This window comes from Pelodiscus sinensis, chromosome 4 (assembly GCF_049634645.1).
Source record: "Pelodiscus sinensis isolate JC-2024 chromosome 4, ASM4963464v1, whole genome shotgun sequence".
Classification (NCBI taxonomy): domain Eukaryota; kingdom Metazoa; phylum Chordata; order Testudines; family Trionychidae; genus Pelodiscus; species Pelodiscus sinensis.
In genome coordinates, this window is record NC_134714.1 from 44,107,815 (window position 1) to 44,128,123 (window position 20,309).

The 20,309-nt window shown below is 46.5% G+C and overlaps 2 protein-coding genes across 7 annotated transcripts in view; one reads left to right on the forward strand and one right to left on the reverse strand.

The window, feature by feature from the left end:
- Positions 1-11,252, forward strand: part of MLH3 (mutL homolog 3) — a 32,812-nt gene extending 21,560 nt beyond the window's left edge. For 5 of the 6 annotated variants that reach the window (XM_014570804.3, XM_006117760.4, XM_006117759.4 and 2 more), the window contains exons 9-13: positions 1,960-2,119; positions 6,386-6,409; positions 6,639-6,717; positions 8,247-8,398; positions 10,105-11,252. In XM_014570804.3, the coding sequence (XP_014426290.2) occupies positions 1,960-2,119; positions 6,386-6,409; positions 6,639-6,717; positions 8,247-8,398; positions 10,105-10,176 (487 nt within the window). In that variant the 3' untranslated portion in view covers positions 10,177-11,252. The other variant, XM_075926863.1, reaches the window with a different exon arrangement.
- On the reverse strand, positions 10,514-19,660 carry EIF2B2 (eukaryotic translation initiation factor 2B subunit beta). Its single transcript, XM_075926866.1, has 8 exons — positions 19,396-19,660; positions 18,319-18,439; positions 17,011-17,159; positions 15,649-15,812; positions 15,207-15,302; positions 14,429-14,566; positions 13,420-13,486; positions 10,514-11,760 (listed from the first exon to the last, which is right to left on the reverse strand). The coding sequence occupies exons 1-8, from the start codon at positions 19,556-19,558 to the stop codon at positions 11,603-11,605; spliced, it is 1,056 nt and encodes a 351-aa protein (XP_075782981.1). The 5' UTR covers positions 19,559-19,660; the 3' UTR covers positions 10,514-11,602.
- Positions 19,661-20,309: the final 649 nt, after the last annotated feature.

Genomic DNA, 20,309 nt, shown 5'->3' on the forward strand with positions numbered 1-20,309 from the left:
TCAGTAACGCACATATAACAAACTTTGTAACTTCACATATAATGATAGCTCATACCATCCAACAGGATATTAATGTTCAGCAAATCAAGACTTCTAAAATGACACCCAGCAAGGCATTCTTTCAACAAAATATATAATAATCATATTACCATGGTAAATATGGGGGTACAGGGTGTCACAGACATTATAATATTTCCATATTATTTTATGTCTCATACCTACCATACTATTTTGTGTGCTTTTTTTGTCTACCATTACACGTTGAGCTGTCACAATGACATACAGGTTTTTTTGTTTGGGTTGCAATTAATTTAGAATTCAACATAGTGTCTGAAAATATCTAATTATTGCTCCTAATGTGTGTGCATTTGTCATTGGAATTTCACCTCCCATAATGCTGCACGCTTTTCCCAGATTTGTGGTCCTCTAAAGTTTCACACAGTCTATTCTAGTCTAAACTAATTTAAATCATTTTATATCTTGTGAAGAATTAGCTTTACCTCTTACCCCATAGCAACTTAGTGTGTTTTTAGCCTCTTCTCAGGAATTGTGTCAAAGAATAGGGATGTCATTGTGTAGACAACTACACAATTAACCAATTAGCGCAGACTTATCGGTTAATTCTGTCAACTACACACATTCCCCACGCCCCCTTGCTGTTTCTGTAACAGGTACCTGTGAGGAGCCAGCTGGTCCCCATGAGCACCGGATTCTATGGAGCCTCCTGCTCCCCCACCCCCATGCATGTTGCCTCTGATAGAGGGGCAGCAGCATAAAGGGCGAAGAGGGGCAGGTGGAAGCCAGTACACGCAGGAAGCCGGCGCTCTGCTCGTATCAGCTCCTGTGACGCTGCATCTTCTCCCCCTTTCTGCCTCCAACAGAGGGGGCAGGCAGGAGCCGGCTCACAGTGGGGAAAGCCAGGTTACATGGGGAGTTAGGTGGTTTTATTTGCATCGCTCAGAGGTATGGATTTTTCACACCTGACAGCAACATAATTATGTTGACCTGATTTCCTACTGTAGCCCAGACCTTTATAAATCTAATTCCCTCAGGCATCTCCTATCAGGTAAATTGGCCCTTCTCCATCTCATTAACTCCTTCCGTGATAGTGTGGGAGTGATTGCCCTATCATAATATTGCATTGTGTATAATACATTGTAGTCACTGTTATTTGAACCTCCTGTGCATATTTTAGGAAAAGGGAATTGTAGACATGAAAAAAAGTGTACTACAGGTTGGACTTCTCTGGTCCAGAACCCCGGGGATCTGATCAATACCAAACGAGCGATTTTGCTGGACCAGGGGAAGTCCCTTGCGACCGGCCCCCCAGCCTACCACCCCTTCCCACTGCCAGCCCTAACCACCCCCCACCAAGATGTTGCCATGCTGCTGTGGCCCTAACCCCACAACCAGGGCTGCTGCGTCCCTGGCCCCAGCTCTGCTACTGTGGCTGCCATGGCTGCTGCATCCTGAGCCCTAGCCCCACTACTGGGGCTGCCATATCCTGACTCCACTACTGGGGCTGCTGCAGCCCTGGCTGCGCTGCTGGGGCTCTGGCCCTAGCCCCAGTCCTACAGGGATCTGAGCCACCAGCCCTCTTGCCACTGGGGCTCCCAGCCAGGACTCACCGGTTCAGGAACTTCTGTGGTCCCACTGGATGTTGCCAGACCAGAGAGTCCCAGTTTTGGGAGGTCCAGCATGTACTGGACAATAAAGCAAACTCTTGGGATCTCAGAAACATGGAGCCAGCATTCTGCACAAACTGAATGGAGAGAAATGTGGAGGTGAAAGTGGACTCAAAAAGAAGCAATGCTGGGAAATCCTGAAATGCTATTATGTAGGTGGAGGAGATGGGGAGCTTCTGCATGAGGAGTGCAGAAGCATCCATCTCTGAGACTGATCCTGTAGGTGTGTGGAAGAGGGTGTTTCAGTATCTAATTTCTAAGATTTTCTTCTCAGATGCTGTTACAAAAGCCTGGAGGAATTAGGCCTTGAATTATCATTTCCAGAAAACAACAGCTCCCAAATTCTAGTTGGGAAGGTTCCCTTGTGTTTTATGGAGAGAGAGGCCAATGAATTACGACGGAAAAGACAGCCTGTGGCTAAAAGCATTGTGGAGGTTAGTCCTAGATGCAGAACATGAGCAAATTACATTATGATGGTGTCATTCTGCTCTATGTTAAAGGTTCAGGATGTTTGAAGAGTGGCTCCCAAGTGAGAGAGCTAAAGAGAGCCCTTGCTATGCTTTCTGCAAAACTATGTTAATTTGGCTCAGGATTCCTTTTTGCAGGTGTACTTTTAATCTTAAATAAGAAAGTAGCTCCTCCAGAAAATGAAAGGCGCATGAGTTATCAATGTTACACTATCCCTGTGGGATAAAACAGAGCAAAGATTTTCTTATTAATTGCATAAGAGGCTACATGGCTAGATGGAAAGACTATAATTTTACATGTAATACAAATAAAAAGAGATTTGTGGAGGCCAGTGTTCAGCAGTGTGAGCAACAAGGCTGGTTAAGAGGGTTCCTGCTGTTTCTGGTGAAGAGGAGTGAACCACTAGCTTCTCTCCTCTTGCTCTGTGTTGCAGCAGAATTGATAGTACCTGCGAGCTCATGTACCTTAGATAGAGGAGCAGCTCTGATAAAGCACTGGACTGGGATTCAGGAGAGCTCAGTTATATTCCCAGTTGACTGCTGACGTAACTCAGGGAAACTCAGCTCATCTCTCTCTACTTCAATTAAATAGTAATGATGTTCTTTGTAAAGCGCTTTGAGATCTAGTAAAAATAAGCACTAGATTATAATTTATTATTATTGGGCATAATTAGCATCAGACAGTGATGTTTGTTTTCTTTTAGTTTCATAACTAGGCTAACTATAAGTCTGTAAGGGTATGTCTATAATGCCACCCTAGTTCGAACTAGGTGGCTAATGTAGGCATTCGAACTTGCAAATGAAACCTGGGATTTAAATATCCCACGCTTGATTTGCATGTTCCCGGGCGGGCGCCATTTTTAAATGCCCGTAGTTCGAACTACCTGCCTGCGGCTACACGCGGCACGGACTAGGTAGTTCGAATTAAAGCTCCTAATTCTAACTACCATTAAACCTCCCGTGTAGCCGCGGGCAGGTAGTTCGAACTACGGGCATTTAAAAATGGCGCCTGCCCGGGAACATGCAAATGAAGCCCAGGATATTTAAATCCCGGGCTTCATTTGCAAGTTCGAATGCCTACATTAGTCGCCCTCGTTCGAATTAGGGTGGCATTATAGACATACCCTAACTGATATAATTAGGGATGATTGCAGATTTGGGAAGGCGTATGAAATAAAAATCCTGGTGGACAAGATGCAAGGAGTCTTGCATTTAAAGACAAAAACAAATCAAAACATTATTGTTTTAAAGACTCCTTTGCTCCACTTGTATCTGTGTGGCTTTCAGTTGCACTTGAGAAGAATTAAACTTTGAAATTCCCTGGAAAATGTTGATGGCATGAAACAGTATCTGTAATCAAGAATCAGATTTGAAAAATGTAAGTGGCAGTAATCTCTTGTATTCTGATCACACTTCAAGCTTCATCCATTCATGATGCCAAAATCATATATGTTTTATAATAGATCATTCATAATTTGACTGCCCCTCTTTTTTGAGTACTTTGATCAATAGTAACACAGTTAACAAAATTGACATTTAATTGTCATCATTAGGTGTCAAAGTTAAACAAATAGGATCAGTTCATCTCTCTCAGAGCTATTGTTTCAGGCATTTTGCAAACTAAGGCAGAAATTGCTTTAATTGTTTGCAGTTCACGCTTGAAGATTTTCTTTGCACCTGTAAGCATTAGAAGAGGGATGGGAAAAATACAGCCCATGGGCCACATCTGGCCTGCCAAATATTTGCTATGATGGTCTGGGCCGCCAATGTCCTGCGGCCCAGTGGGACTGTCAGCCCACAAGCTGTTCAAAGTGGCAGGCTGCTGAGTCTCTGCAGAGCGCACGCCTGTTGGGGGCAGGGAGATTTCTACATCCTACCCCTACCCCCCCAGCACAATCCTCACAACTCCCATTGGCTGGGAACCGGCCAATGGGATATACCTGGGCTATGCTCGAGGTCACATACAACAGGCAGACACCCCCATGCCAGGGGTGTCCTGAATGGAGACACATAGTCTGGCTGCAGCAGCTGGCCGTTTTGAATGGCCTGCGGGTGCACAGCTGGAAGAGAAACTGCTTGAGGGTCCCATTGATATGCTGGCTGAGAGTCGCCTACAGTAAGTGCCTCCCAGCCAGAGCCTGCACCTGGATTTGAACAGATTCTGGAAATTATATGGTGTTTGCCCTTTTACTGCAATCTTGAAAATTCCAGTGAGTTTGGTAGTTCGCTATGGTGACTTCAGTCTGGCCCTCTGTCTATGGTACTCATGGCCTTTATCATATAACTAGCCAATTAGCCTGTTATAAGACGGGATTTTCAGGTCTCTCCTCCACGTCGGTCTTCTCTCCTGAGCCTCCGGTCTCTCGCACCGTCTCTCTCTCTCTCTCTCTCTCTCTCTCTCCGCCTACTGCCTCTCCCCTCTCTCTCAACTCTCCTCTGCCTCCTGCCTCTCTCTCTGTATCTCTCTTTCTCTTCTCCTCCCCCTCCTGCCTCTCACTTGGGGGACCATGGAGCCCAAATGGCTGTTTGGGCTCAGCACTCCTTGTGCTGCATGGGGGGCGCGGAGCCCAAGTGGCCTCTTGCGCCACTTGCTCCCATGCGGTGGCCTGGCTGAGTGGCGCAGTAGTCAGCCTGGTGCCACGGCGGGAAACGAAGGAGGGTGGGGCAGTGACGTTTATGGCCAGGGGGCGGGGCCTAGAGCCGCTGTCACGCCACACGTCACCGCCCCTCCCCTCTTCCCCTTCCACCGTGGCGCTCTGCTGACTTTTGCACCCCTCAGCTGAGCCGCTGGGGGGAGCAAGCGGCGCAAGAGGCCATTTGGGCCCCGCACTCACCATGCAGCACGAGCCACCCAGAGGGAACAGCCAGCATTTCAGCATTACAGACTCTGACATTGGGCTACTATATCATATAACTAGCCAATTTGCCCGTCATAAGATGGGATTTTCAGGTCTCTCCTCCATGTCGGTCTCTCGCTCCATCTCTCTCTTTCTCCTCCTCCTACTGCCTCTCTCTCTGTCTCTCTTTCACTTCTCCTCCCCCTCCTGCCTCTCACTCGGGGGACCGTGGAGCCCAAATGGCCGTTTGGTCTCCGCATTCCCTGTGCTGCATGTGGGGGGTGCGGAGCCCAAATGGTCGCTTGCGCCGCTTGCTCCCCCGCGGCAGCTCGGCTGAGCAGCGCAGAAGTCAGCCGAGCGCCACAGCGGGAGGTGAAGGGGGGCGGGGTGGTGACGTTCACAGCCAGGAGGCGGGGCCTGGAGCCGCTGTCACGCTGCACGTCACCGCCCTGCCCCCCCTTTGCCTCCCACTGTGGCACTCGGCTGACTTCTGCGCCGCTCAGCCAGGTTGCCATGGGAGAGCAAGTGGCACAAGCGGCCGTTTGGGCCCCGCACTCCCCAGGCAGCACGGGCCGCCCAGAGGGCACAGCCAGCATTTCGGCGTTACAGACTCACAGACACTGGGCTACTATATATATACGATACCTGAAATTCACAATCATTAATGTATTTAGCTTCTAAACATCCCTATGGGCAATGTTTCCTGTGAGCTGTGTGCATGTGCGACCATTCAGGAGAAAGGCAAATGCCTCCCACTGCTAGATTTTTTTGTTTCTACTGATGGTGCACATTCACATATGCCTCAGTGCACATAAAAATGTATTCTGCTCATGGATTGAAAACATTTGCACGTTGATGGAAAAGATTAGAGGGAACAGTACTTGTGAGGTGCTGTCATCCCCATTTTGCAAAGGGGAACTAAGGCTGTGTCTACATTGCAGCGTGTCTTTTGAGGGTGTCCGTTATTTTAAAATATTACGGGCTAGTTATTCCAACATCCCTGTAAACCTCAGTCCACAAGGACGTTTTGGAATATCAATTTATTTAGAGAAAAGTGCTGTATAGACAGCACCAAATTTCGAAATAAGCTATTTCAAAATAACATCGAAATAAGATACGTAATTTGCGTAGCTCAAATTGCGTATCTTATTTTGACTTATGGTGCAGTATAGATGCACCCTAAGTGACTTGTCCATATCTATGGCAGAGTGGGGACTTCAAACTGGATCTCCCACTGCCTAGGATTATGTTCCAACCACTAGCCCATCCTTCCTGATTATTTATCACAGTGAGTGGCTTGGAACTGATACAGTAAATATGGCCATGTTTGGAGAACAGATGTAACAGGTGAGGAGGGAAAAAATAGTAACTGATTGTTCTGCCTCTTGCTTTCCAGGAGTTGATTCAAGAACAAGTTGAGGTAAGTAGTACTCTTCTTTGAAGTAGTCAGTCTACTTAAAGTTTTGTTGCTTAGAACGGGACAAAACCTTGGAGAATACCTGCAGTTAGCTCTTAAGGATTGACAGTGGGGAGATGTGGACCAGATGGGCCTTACTAGGTCTTCCTCCTCTGTTCCTTCTCTAATATTACTATTCTTTCCTTTTCATACTGACTGGAAAGTTGGACCATATTCTCTTTTCTACTTTTAGCTATTGCAAACCACAGGAGGTGCACAAGGGACACTTCCACTAACCTTTCTAAAGGTGCTGGCATCCCAAGCATGCCATGGTAAGTGAGCTGAACTTCTCTACCTTTTCATTTCTACACTGCACATTCTGGGGCTGTGGCACAACAGGGCTCATTGAAGGGTTGGAGGAGTCTGAGTTTTTAGAGACAGGGTGTCTACTAGGTGGCAGGAAGCAGTTGCCCTCTTTTGTAAAGGTCTGCCAAGGACAGAACATGCTGCCCTTATTTGCATTGTGGCTTCACATTCCTATTCAGATACGAAATGCTGACAAAATGGAGCCCTAATGTGCATCAGTCTATATGAGTATTTATAATTCAATGGGGGGAGAGGGGCTGCCCTATTGTCAAAGAACACATATTTTACTGCCCCAAATGGTAAGTTGTAGAAATGACAGCATATGCTATTCTGAAGCCCCTGGAAGTGCCCATTGTCTAGATCCATGTTGAGCATCTAGTGCATTTTCTGGGCTTTCAGAAGCCCAAAGCAGGCGGCAGTAATTCTAGCTCTTCATGCCAGCAGTGATGTTGCATATTGCATTAATATTCCCCTTATGGCTAAAAGACACATATGGGTTGGTAGTACTGTTGCAATGGCACAACACTAGAGTTTACGGGCAGCAGACTACAGAAAAGACTTCTTTTGGCTAGAAGAGCAGGACCAAGTACCTTTCTGAATTGAAGGGTACAAACTGTTAAAGTGGGAAGTAAATGAAACCATAGATTCTCACACTCTCTGTAGTTTAGGAAAGATAAAGATTGTTAAAGTACCAGAGATACCTTATTATCCTGCCTGGATTTGCAGTGGTTGCATTAAATGCCCAGTTGTGGGAAAGAGTGAGTGATTACTGAGGTGGTACTCCGGCTCTAAGGGTATGTCTACACAGTAGGGCTTAACTCGAAATAAGCTACACAAAATGGAGCTACGTCAATTGCATAGCTTATTTCAAAATTGGTAGCATCTACACAGCACTTATTTTGAAATAGAGCACTCCTCCTCTGATTTCCCTTACTCCTTGTACAATGAGGGTTACAGGAGTCAGAGTAAGAAGTCCTCCAGCTTGACAGTATTTTGACGTTATTTCGAAATAGTTGCCTGCTGTGTAGACATGGATGAAGTTATTTTCAAATAACACTAGTTATCTCGAAATAATGTTGTGTAGATTTACCCTAGGTAAGGTATTCAGTCTCTTAACTTTGGTTACTCTTCATTTGTGGAGTGACCTTGTTTTTAGTTCCAGAAGAAGTTATTCCTGTTGCCTTGTCTGCATCTGGAAGCAAGGAAATAGTTGCCCTGCCAACTAGCAGCCTCAGACAAGACCCAGAAGTTTAGACTATGGAGAAACTAGTGTGTATGTGCCAGGAGGCTTCTGGGGGGGAAGGGGGGGGGTCTGATTAACTGGAGCTGAAGTATGGTGTACTGTGGCCTGTGCTGTTGGTTTGTGGTCTCAGGGTGGGGAAGGAAGTGGGAGCTGCCTATATTAACTTCTGTGCCATCCATAGTTCCCAGAGGGGAGCTTGTTAGCTGAGCTGAACTCTTGCCAGCACATGCTGTAATTTGCCTCTCTTTTCAGGAGCTATTAAGTTTAATGACAGCTTGACTAAGGAGGAGAGCTGCCAACTTATTGAAGCTTTGTCCTCTTGCCAGCTGCCTTTCCAGTGTGCTCATGGAAGACCTTCCATGATGCCACTTGCAGACATAGATCATCTGAAGCAGGAAAAGCAGGTACAGTGTGAAGTGCTAGGTGGAGAAACACAAGCACAGGGTGTGTTGTCTGAAAAGATGTGTTAAATCTTGCTAATTCTTTTCATCCAAATTCAGATTAACCAATAACACAGTTTGCTCTGTATCCACCACTTAATACAAGCAGCGGTATCCTGACTGAAATAACCATTGACCACATGTGGTGTAAATAAATCTATAGCTCCTGTTCCTCCCTTAACTATTCCTGTATTATTCCCCACAGTATTGTGTATAAATGAAGGATGCGACTTTATTGGGCACAAAGGGCCAGATGCTATTTTAGACTCCACTCACATGGTGTATTGCATATTTGCCTTTAGAATCCTACTGTTAAAATGCTATTTCCTGTACTATTGCTTCCTGAAGTTGCATAGGCTTAGTAAGTGGCCATTGACAATGGTTATTCAGCTATCCTGTGTCATCTTAGAGGGTCACACTATTAGTAACATTCTGTCAATGAAACATTGTCATAAACTCATATATAAGGACAAACTGGAGCAAGTTCAAAGAGGAGCAACAAAAAATGGCTAGGGAATTGCAGACTTATGAGGGAGAGAACAAGACTAAAACTAAATAGATTTAACTAGATAAACTCCAGTCATCTGAAGAAGTGGGCTGTGCCCACAAAAGCTCATGATACCATCCATATGTTTTGTTAGCACTTTACAGACTACCAGACCATTTGTTGTTTTTTAAGTTAGATTTTAACTATGTAAGAGATAACTAGTAGTGGGGAAAGAACCAATAATGTGCCCCTTTCTAAAGCTCCCTACTAAGTGTGCTGTTCCATAAACATGTTGAGTACATGGGATATCCCACAGCATATCAGTACTCTTGCTTTTTTCTATTCTTTCATAACTCAGTTTCTTAGGAAATGACTACCTAAAACAGTACATGTGTTCTGTGTCTGGATGGGTAAATCTGCTACTGTGGAATTATTTAGGGTGATGGGAGTTACAACCAAGAGGCATGGAATGAAATAAAGAAAATCTAGGCTGAACATTAGAAGAACATTTTTACACGGATTGGCTTTTTAAATCAAATTGAGGGTTTGTAAAATTAATTGAAAAATATGTACTATTGTATATTTTCATCTAAAGTTTGTAATGAACTATTTTTAAATTATACTTCTGGTAGGGTATTTGAATTTTACGAAAGTAAATTGAATAGTATGGCCCTGATCCTGTAAACAAGAGGGTGAGTAACTTTATTCACAAGAAAAACTTAAAAAACAACAAATAGTCTTGCAGCACCTTAGAAACTAACAAAAAATGTAGAGGGCATCATGAGCTTTCATGGGCACAACCCACTTCTTCAGAGTGTTCACAAGAGTACCCCCATTTACTTTCATGGGTTTATAGTGTTTAAAATTAAACATGTCAAAATGTTCTCCTGGTGTTCAGCATAGATTTTTCTATATTTCATCCCATGTCTCTTGCTTATAACTCCCATCATCCTAAATAATTCGGCCTTTCAAATAGCAGTAGATTTACCCACTCTGCTGCCAAAGCACTGTATGAGACTGAGAAACTGGCATCTACTAAGGAAGTCATGGAGGACACTTAAAATTAGATTTGATAAAACACTTAAGCATCTGTCTGTGAGGGAGAGGACTGTGGAGGTCAGTAAAATCCCTTTTGCTTAATGAAACTATGTATCAATTCTGTTGTTCTCTTTTCTCCTACCAGCCTAAACCTAATTTGGCTAAACTGCGGAGAATGGCCCGAGCCTGGCAGCTGTTTGGGAAACAAGGACAGTAGTATAGAACTGTGAGGTGAAAACCAGCCTCTCCAGGCGTGTTGATGTCACACAACCCCTCAAACTTCTAGCCAGCAACATGAAACTAGTGTTCCTTGCTTAGATACAACTCCTGAGCCATTGTGGTGTCAGAAATCCTACCTGCACAGTTGACCTTTTGAGGAGCAGAGATCATCCCAGGGAATGTATACTCCTATGTTGACAGACTATACTGTGTGTCCAGAACTGGCTATTCAATGGTAGAAAGTGCCTCACACTTGAAAGTGTTAAATTCCCTTCTTCTGAGAATGGCAGGACTCATAGAAGGGTTGTTTTAATCTATTTACAATGCTCTGGAAGTATAGAGGGCTAAGTATTTATTAATAAACCAACAGCTCTTTCCTCAGCCTCTTTCTGACTGGAATGAGTATAGTTGATCTCAAATTTTGTAGGCAGAGTCAGACCATAAAAGAACCAAAACTGTCACTAGTCAACCAAGCGTCTAATAGCAGAACAACCCCAGATTGCTGTTTTTCTTGCCTGCAGCTTTCACAGCACCGTCCTCTTCTCAAAGTGAAGGGGAGATCTCAAAAAATATAGCCAGTTCACTAGAGAAAGTAACTAAGGATCCTAGAGCATTTCTAGGATAAGAAGCCCTGCTCATACTCTAATTTTATTTTCCCTCTGCTCTTCAATTCACCTTGCAGATTTAACTAGATTGGGGTTTATTTCTATCCCAGTAAGGGGTTATGTTACAAGTTCATATTTACTTATTTATAAACATTACTGTAACACAGGATTTAAGTGCCTAAATTAAAAGCAAGAATCCTGGCTCAGCAAATTTTAGTCTAAACAAAGCCAGAAAAGGGGTGGGGGTATTTCATTTCTTACCCTAAATTGTGATGTAGAATTGCTGTGCTCTGTTATTGCCAGACACAGCTAAAAAGAATGGATAAGGCCTTTTAGTTTGCATCTATCAAAGTCACTACAGCTATCTTGCTACAACAACAGCTCATCACCAGGGCCACTTTGCTGCTTCTGTTTGAAGAATACTGTTGGCTAATATTCTATACAAGAATAAAATGCTCACATACTACAAGCAATCTTTTTTGTAGCACACTAAGGTAATGCAGCTTCATGACAGCAGAATCCCATTTATACCTTGTCCATTATCAAATCAGAACTTGTGGAAATACACAAGAATGGCAACAGTTCCAAAAATAAAATAGATTAAAGACTGCTGTGTGGGGCTTGTAATACAGGTGACAGAAGCAAAGCCAGGATCTCTACTGCTCTTGGCTAGGGAGGAATTCTGTACTCCATACAGATGCTTCCTTCTGAAGACAGTCACCCCCATTTCTGCAGTCCTGGGTTCATTTAACTGCTGGATCTCCTCAAGGAACAAGATAGGAAGAGCCTGGACACCAAGGCAGTTCAAGCCAGTAGAACTTAGAGTTCATGATCATCAGGATGGTAGAGCTCACTCATGAGGCGATAGATGTAGGAGGGTGCATTACCCCCAATGTTGGAGATGAAGAGAGTAATCAGCTCTGGGGGAACATAGTCAAACACCGGACAGTGAACACTGATCTTTGACAGGATCTCCCCTGAAAAGGAAACAGTCATGTAATTAGAGATGAGCAATGGACAAGATGATGTGGAGCATGGTTTCACTATACGCTGCCTGGACACAAGATGTGACCCTTGTCCCACAACCCCCTAAAGTCAGCACTGAGATGGCATAACATTCAAGACAGCTTCAACATGTTAGGTTTATTTGAATTATGGGTATAGAGAACAGTCTTGAGAAGTATGATAGAACTTTCCCTGCTGATGGCTGTTGCTAAGCAAAAGAACCTTCAGATTGAAAAATCTGCAAAATGCCACAATACAGGCCCAAAACTGCCATAGCCCGGCGCTTGCAGGGTCCTGCTGCACAGAAACACTCATGTGGGAGTTTGTTTGCTACATAAATGGGCACCAGATCTTTCATCTTTTAGAAGATGAAATGTCAGAATTTAAGGCCCAAAGGGACCATCACAATCACATAGTCTGACCTATGTCTCATGCCACAGAACTTTACCCACACTTCCTGCAATAGGCTCAGAATCACTGGCTCAGTTAGGATTGAATAACTCAAATCTTGATGTAAAGAGAGCAAGTTACAGAGACTCCACCATTTATTCTATTCAAACCAGCATGTGACTAGTGCCCCATACTACTGGAAAAGGCAACCCCTTCTCCCCTCCCCTGGTCTCTGCCACTCTGGTCTGAGGGTTGTAACATATTATCCCCAGTATGGTGATCAATTAGATTGTGAGCATGGGGACAAGACCCAAAAGAAATGGCTGTAATAACTCTGCCCTCCTCAGCTAGTAGTGTTTTATTTCCAGCCATTAGAGATATTTGCTAACAGCAGTTGTAGATGAGTGATATACCATTGTAGACAACCGCACCATAACAGCCCCTCCATAAATGAATCAAGCCCAGTTTTAAAACAGGTTAGGGTTTTTGTCTCCACTACTTCCCTCGCCAAGGCAGTTCCAGAATTTTACTACTCTGATGGTTATAAACATTCATCTAATTTCAAACCTAAACTTAATGGCCAATTTTATATCCCTTTGTTCTTGTGCCAACACTGGCACTTAATTTCAGTCCTTTCACTGCCTAGTGTCTCCTAGAAATCAATCACATCTCCCTGCAGCCTTTGGTTTCTTAAGCAAAACAAGCCAAGCTCTTTGGGGGTTTTTTTCTTGTAAGGAAAATTCTCCATTCCTCTGAATAGCCTAGTAGCCCGTCTCTGTATCTATTCCAATTTGAATTCATCTTTCTTAAGCCACATGGTAGAAACATAACCATGTCAGCCAGGAAGTCCCACTACTTATGAGAGCTATGCAGAAGCTAACTTGGTTTCTCTGACATTATACTAGGTCTGTGCCACCCACCAGCAGGCAGTCATCACCAGAAACTTGATTTTAAAAAAAATTATTACATGAATAAAAAAAGTGTTCCGTAGGGCAGGAACCCAACTGCAAGTATGGAGTTCAGCAGTAACCCTGTTCCATTCTTCCCATCAGCCAAATTGCATGTACATTAGGACAGAGGTTAAAATCATTCCGGAGCTTAAGACAATGGGAAGTGTTTCCTGCCTTTGGTTACAAGCTAATCCAGTCTTTAACTTTGTAAGATGGGTGTCACTTCCTGTCAGCTGTAATCAACCCTGTTAGTTCCTCTTCAAAATCCCACACAAAAAAGAGGCCCAGTACCTTCTGTGAATGGCAGAACTTCTTGTGGGGAGACAAACTTGTGGAATGAATCCTCTTCATTAGGGAACTGGAAGAAAAAGCAATAGTGTCAGAAGACGCCACCAATCCCCATTATACCATATCGAGCTGGGGCTGGAAGGGATCGAGCTAAGTAAATGCTTTACATTACAAATTAAGTCTGTAGAAGGTACAGCAGTCACCTGCAGCTTTAGTCTGGAATGTGCAAGGCAACTGCAGGTGAAACTGCAGCAAGGGATTCAGATGAGCCACACATTCCTAGTCCTTTGCCTGATTATGTTGTGGCTGCTCTACAGGAAATCCTGATAGGACAAGAGGGGAGAGACATGACTGCTCCAAGCCACTCTTCTGTGACTTGAAACAGGATCCGTGTTACAATATCGAAGGACCAGAGCAGGAAAGTCCTAAACATTTCCTTTCACCTCTGAAGATGTGAGTTCAAATCACCATTGAATTAAGGGAAATTAGTATGGTAGCTCTCAGGCTCCAGTGGATGTTAGCCTATATCACAAGAGCCCACTATTCAGCATATCTGGCAGTCAGGGCTGGAGCAAAGACCTGAGCTGCATTAGCAGAGCTGTTAGGGAGAAGTGCATCAATGGGGAGGGGTGCCCTTGTATTAGGGCTCAAGGTGCATTACCAGGGTTGGTAGAAGCATTCCAGGTTGCCAACCGGTATTTTAGCCAGTCAGTGCTATTCATTCCTCACTTCACAAGCAAGATAGGCCCTTCTGTTTGCCAGGAGATATAGAATATATGGAGATATACCTCTCATGGAACTTGAAGGGACTTCGAGAGGTCATCGAGTCCAGTCCCCTGCCTTCATGGCAGGACCAAGTACCATCCCTGACAGATTTGCCCCAGATCCCTAAATGGCCCTCCTAAAGGACTGAGCTCACAACCCTGGATTTAGCAGGCCAGTGCTCAAACCACTGAGCTATGCTCCCACCCCACAAAGGGCAAATGATTGTAATCAAAGTTGCTACACTTACCTGTGGTGAAAGCTTGAACATAGGTGCACAGACAATAAGAGGAGTGGAGTGGTGTTTAGCTGCCAGTGCCAAAGTATGAGTTCCACTTACAGCGATCAACGCACCATTGGCCAGGATTGTCTTTGTACCAATGATCACCTTCCAAGTACAAATTAGTTATTAGTGCACTTTAGGGATATTAGATACCAGGTAATTGGAGGAGACGGAAGTTAGGTCCATCAATGGCTTTTAGCCAGGATGGGTAGGAATGGTGTCCCCAGCCTCTGTTTCTCTGGAGGTGGGTGACAGGGGAGGGATCACATGAGGATTACCTGTTGTGATCCCTCCCTCTGGGGCATCTGGTATTGGCCACTGTCGGCAGACAGGATACTGGGCTGAATGGACTGTTGGTCTGACCCAGTATGGCCATTCTTATGTTCTTAAGTAATTGACAAGATTAATCAATGAGCCTAGGCTTACCGGTTAATCGTATAGTCAACTATACATTGACATCCCTAGTGCACTTTGCAATGTATTGTGATAGGTAGGGGAAAGGAGTCACAGATCCAAGGGGGGGGGGGAGGGGTTCTCTTTCTATATGTCTGTACAGTAGCATTCCCATTGTGCTGGGTACAAGATGTAAATATTAACCCCCTCCTGAGATGCACTCTCACCACCTCTCTCTGGGGTCTTTGCTATGCGAAGCAAACTCACTTGACAACACTGCCTATGGATGGCCCTATGAGGCCTGAGCCCAGCACTTCCTGACTCTTCCCTCCCACCCCCCCACCAAACCTACTTTGTTAACTCGAGACATGACAGCAAAGATGGCTGCATCGCTCATGACAGTGGTTTCAATCTCCTCTTTGGACAGACTGACGGCCATTTCATGACCCTGTAGAAGAGAGATTCTGGTGAGCCTTGAGGGACCAGACAATGAAGCTCCAGCGCTGGACTCTATGCAGTACCAGACACATTCAGCTCACGCCAGAAGCTACATTTTCTGAGCCAGAAACATGTCAGGGATATAGCATATATGTGGTCCTCTAAATCACTGGTGGGGGAAGCAATGAGTTTGCCCCACTTCTTGGCCACAGCCAGCAGTCATTTGGGGCAGCCAGGATCCTCCCTCATGCTGAGCAGAAGTACCTGTTATTTGGACACCTGCTCCTCCTAAGATAGATAAAGCACTGCAGATACCACAGACAGGGCCCGGAGAACACGGCTAGGCAGGGTCCTACCTGGCAGAAGGGTGCACACTCTGCTACAATGACATGGAATTTCCGCTTGCGTGCTGCCTCCTTCAGGAAGGCCTCCACGGTGCGAGAATAACCAATGGTCATGATCACCTCGTTGGAGTGGATGTGCTCCAGCGCCTGCATTGCAATGTTATCCGTGGTTCCCTCTGCAAGGGAAGCCATCCAGCAGTGAGAGGAGAGTCAGGCCTAATACCTACCATACTGAGTCCAGCCACAGACAGCACCAACAGAAGGCCTTCTGCCACTGCACACAACTGCAATTCCCTTTCTCCAGAGCTACCTCACAGGCCAATTAAAAAAAATAATCTGACAGAACTTTTTAGAGCTCTGGGTTGGCAGGGAGAGATGTGAGATTCTGACTTACAACCTGATGAAAGGATACAACATTCCTTAGCTGAACACTGAGACCCCCGATTTGGCAATGAAGTTATTACCTGTTCCCCAAATTAGGCTGTGTCACATCACTCTTCACTCCAACAGCAACATGAGCACTGATGGAGCAGCCTGAGCTCAGTTCCACAGCCCTTGCACCAGCTCCAACCAAGCTAGAGCCTGGCTGCAAGTGCCTTGTGGCAGCATAAAGGGCACTGTAATCTGACTTCCACAGGCTCCCAAACTGCCCAGGAAATAAGGCATATTGAAAATTCCAAGGGGAGCAGAAAGGACCAGCATCAACCCTTCCCATAGTAGGAATGTTAAATTATGATTAATCAGCTAATCGAGCAGTCGATGGAATTTCAATGGGGAGGAGTGCTAACTGCCCCTGCTACAGCTCTGCAGTTTAAATGCACCTAGTTCCTACTATGTTTAAATTGCAGAGCCGCAGCGGGGGTAGCTCGAGCCGGGACTAAGCAGTCCTAGCTCGTGCCAGCCCCCAACTGCTGTGGCTCTGCCTTATAAATGTAGTAAGAGCTACCGGGTCCCACGCTATGCCTGGCAGCTCTTACTACATTCAAAATGCAGAGCTGCAGCAGTCAGGGACCTGAGTGAAGACCGCTTCGGTCCCCGCGCACACCGGATCCCAAGCTGCAGTTCCGCCTTTTAAACATAGTACAAACCAGGAGGCAGGGGACCGGCTTTTAAGTGGAACACCCCCAGCATCAGCTCCTGCATTCCCTCCTCCCTGGCTGCCTCTATATCAGAAGCAGGAAGGGCGGGGGGGAATGTGAGTAGTCAACTATTCGACTACTCTTTTTTCATCCCTAGAACACACACATTATGCAAAACTGAGCTTCACAGCTCCCTATGCTTTCCATTCAAGCTGGGAACAGGATCTTCTCCATCCATAATCCCATGAGCAGCCTTTTCTCCCACCCTCTGATAGGATGGTCTTAGTTCACCCACCTAGCTCTATCAGCAGCTCACTAATAGCTTCAATCACGTTAGCCCTGAGTAGGGGATAGGGAGCGCTGAAATCCTCACTGAGCCCTCCAGAGGTCAGAAGCTTATGTAGTGACTCCTGCTGATCACTCTCCTCACTGCGCCCTCGGAGCCTATGGAGAGAACACAGCCCATCACACCAGGAAGAGAGCACAAGTAAATAACCTGATGAAGGCCTATGGAAGGAGCTGCTTTTCCCAGAGCAGAGAAATAAGGGGCCTCATTTATCAACGGTTGGATAAGGGAGCCACACCTACTTTCTCAAACAGGATCCAGAGCTATCTGTGGCAGAAAGCTACCTGAAGCTTTGCCAATCAACTGTACCTTCTGAAAACTACCTAAGTAAATGCTGAAAGCTGCAGGAGGTACATGGAACAGCCTGGCTCAAAGACTCTCTCTCCTGAGAAAGTGGGCAAAGAACAGCATGTGTAATACATGGTCAGAACACAAAGTTCTGCAGCAGAGGTTCACACAACAGTAATATATACTGGAGCATAGGTTCCCAAACTGGGGGGCATGAAGAAATTCCAGAAGGGGGCGCGAGGCGACCCAGCCTTCCCCACCATCAAGTTTTGCTGCCCCACTCAGTTCCTTTTTTTTTTTTTTGGCTCAACAATTCTTGCTGCTATTTTGGGGGGGGGGGGGGGGGGGAGGGACATGAGGGTTTTTCAAAAATCAAAAAGGGGGGGCGTGATGCCAAAACATTTGGGAACCATTGTACTAGAGGAAATGTCAGTTGCAGGAAAACTACAAGGCTCATAGGGACTACAAACATTTCTACAAAGGAATTAAAGAGGTTTAATCTTGAAGGAAAAACTTTGAGGACAAGGACCACAGGCATCTCATTTAGGCTACATCTACACTATCACAGTAACTCAACCTAAGGTATGGCAACTGCAGCTACATTAATAATACAGTTGGAATCAACATACCTTAAATTGATTTACCTGGGCATCTACACTATTGTGGGAGGGTTTATGGGAGAGTTTACTCTTACTCTTCTCGTCTGGGGTAAGGAAAGGGGTAGACTGCAGAGCACTCTTAACTAGACCCACTAAATTGATCTCTGGTGGATTGATCTCAGAGCTTGGATCTGAGCTGTAGCATAGAAAATAAGCTTAGACTTCTGAAGAGGTCTCACATGAACAGCAAGACAGCAAAAGAAGACACCATACAGAATACAAATGATTCTGTCAGAAAGATCTTCTCCCAGGACTTGGGAGTCTCCTAACTTGGATACGCACAGGCAGCAGGGGGAAGGGAGAGCTTGACCTGCTATACTCTTCACGAATTATCTTCAGCACTCGCCGCACCATGTTTCCCACAGTGGTCTCTGATGGTTGGGCTGCAGTCATTCTCTTGCCCTCTTTCCGAATAAGGTCCATCAGCTCCCCTGAAACATGAGAGTGGCTTACCAGCCAAGTCTTGATCACAGCCTAACATAACTCCCCAGCCACTGGCTCTTTATTACCTTAAAACCAATCTCCTTTCAACAGCCCTACACCTGGTTCAATTGCTACTAACATACTGGAACAAATATTTAAACAGAAAACCTAGCACTGCGACCTAGAAAATAATAAAGCCATAAGCACAGGTGGGCTATACAGGAGAGATCGTTCCAAACTTGATGAGATGGTATTTTTACTATAGTATTTCTTCACACAGTATATCACTAAATCCCACGCACAAAACTAAGTCAAAGTGGTTTGGATGTCACACTGATAAAAGGATCATAAACAGTAAAGCCCTGAGTTCAGGGAGGGGGAATGGTGAGTACTGAGTGGGTCTGCAGTAGCTCTCGACTTATTTAGCAGTGCATACAAATACCAGCAGGGAGGGAGAAATCCAACAGGGCGTACAAAAAGGCAGAAAAAAAAATGAGGCTCCATATCCAGAAGGAAGTAGCCCAAGCCCAGACATGCGGTGGGCAGCAGAGAGCGTTTTTCCAGCCCAGACTAGAGTGGGGCTCGCTAAGGAGCTAACCCCCTGGGGCAGGCCCTGATTGGGGGGGAGGGGGATCAGTGCAAGAGCCAAGAACCCCGGGGAGGGGGGTTATGCAGGGGACTTAGGTTGCCAGATGGTTTCAACAAAAATACCGGACACACCTGACATTGCATCACAATCTACATTACATCTTATTTAGAAAATACCGGACATTTATATTTTCTCCCTTTGTTTCCCGAACAAAAAGCTCAAATACTGGACACCTGGCAACCCTAAGGGCGATCCTGGGCCTGTGACTGGGGGGGACACCGGGGGCCGAGCGGAGCGGCCGAATCCCGGACGCGGCTCAGCCCCTTGGCAGCGGGACGGGGCTGGGGGGAGGGGTCCCTGCCCGCCCCGCTTCACCTGCGCTGCCCCAGCGCCCATGGGCGATGATCTTCCGCAGCAGCCCCACCGTCTGCCGCGCCGCCTCCTCCGAGCTCAGCCGCTGCCCGCCCCGCTTCAGCCGTGCCACGAAGGCCTCGATCCGCTCCGACAGCTCCGACTCCTTCTCGGCCGCGCCCGGCATCTTGGCGGCGGGACAGAACCGAGCTGGGAACTGTGGGATCTAGTCAGGGCACCGCTCCCACCCGGACCCAGCCCAAAACCGGACCACTTCCGCTTCAGTCCGCTGCCATTGGCCGAGAGCCATGCACTTCCCGCCCAGTCCAGGCCTTTCAGCCAATCGCAGAGAAGATTGAGGCGCCTCTCGGGCGCTGGTTTCGTCAGCGCGTAGGGCACGCGGGTAGTGTGTGTTTCGTCTGGGGTCAGGTTGTGACTGACCCTGCCCCAAGCTGGCGTCATTGCAGAGCCCGCCTCCGAGTCCGGCCGCGCGGGCTCTGCAGGGGGCGGGGCTGGGTTGGTGGCGCTAGCGGAGGCTTCCACGTGGGCAAAGTGAGACCCACGTGCCTGGCGCGGGAGGAGGGGACTGACGAAGGGAGCCACGTGCCTGGGGTGCTGGGGAGGGGGAACAAGACGCCGGGGCCTGGGACATTTGGGGGGTGGGGGAGGCCGCATGAAGCGAGACCCCCGGGCAGGCCGCCCAGCATTTCAAATGGCTGAAGTGGGATTCTGCCCCTTGGCAGGCCAGATTTGCTATTGCGACCTAGCCTATGTGGGTTGCATTGCTGGCTGGCCGGCCAGAGACCGCAGAGGGACAGCTCAGCCTCAGTGGCGCTGTGATCTTGAGCCTAGGTGGCAGTGCCCCTTGGTTTGGGGGCCCAGGGAAAACTGCCCCGCCTACTGCTCCCCTTCCTAGGCTGCCCTGAATGTGGGAACTG

Coding starts and splice junctions, on each gene's coding strand:
- EIF2B2 (XM_075926866.1), bottom strand. CDS start 19,558: ATGCCGGGCGCGGCCGAGAAGGAGTCGGAGCTGTCGGAGCGGATCGAG. Junction 15,303..15,648: donor AGTGTGCACCCTTCTGCCAG/GTAGGACCCTGC, acceptor TCTCTTCTACAG/GGTCATGAAATGGCCGTCAG. Junction 11,761..13,419: donor AGTTCTGCCATTCACAGAAG/GTACTGGGCCTC, acceptor TTTCCTTTTCAG/GGGAGATCCTGTCAAAGATC.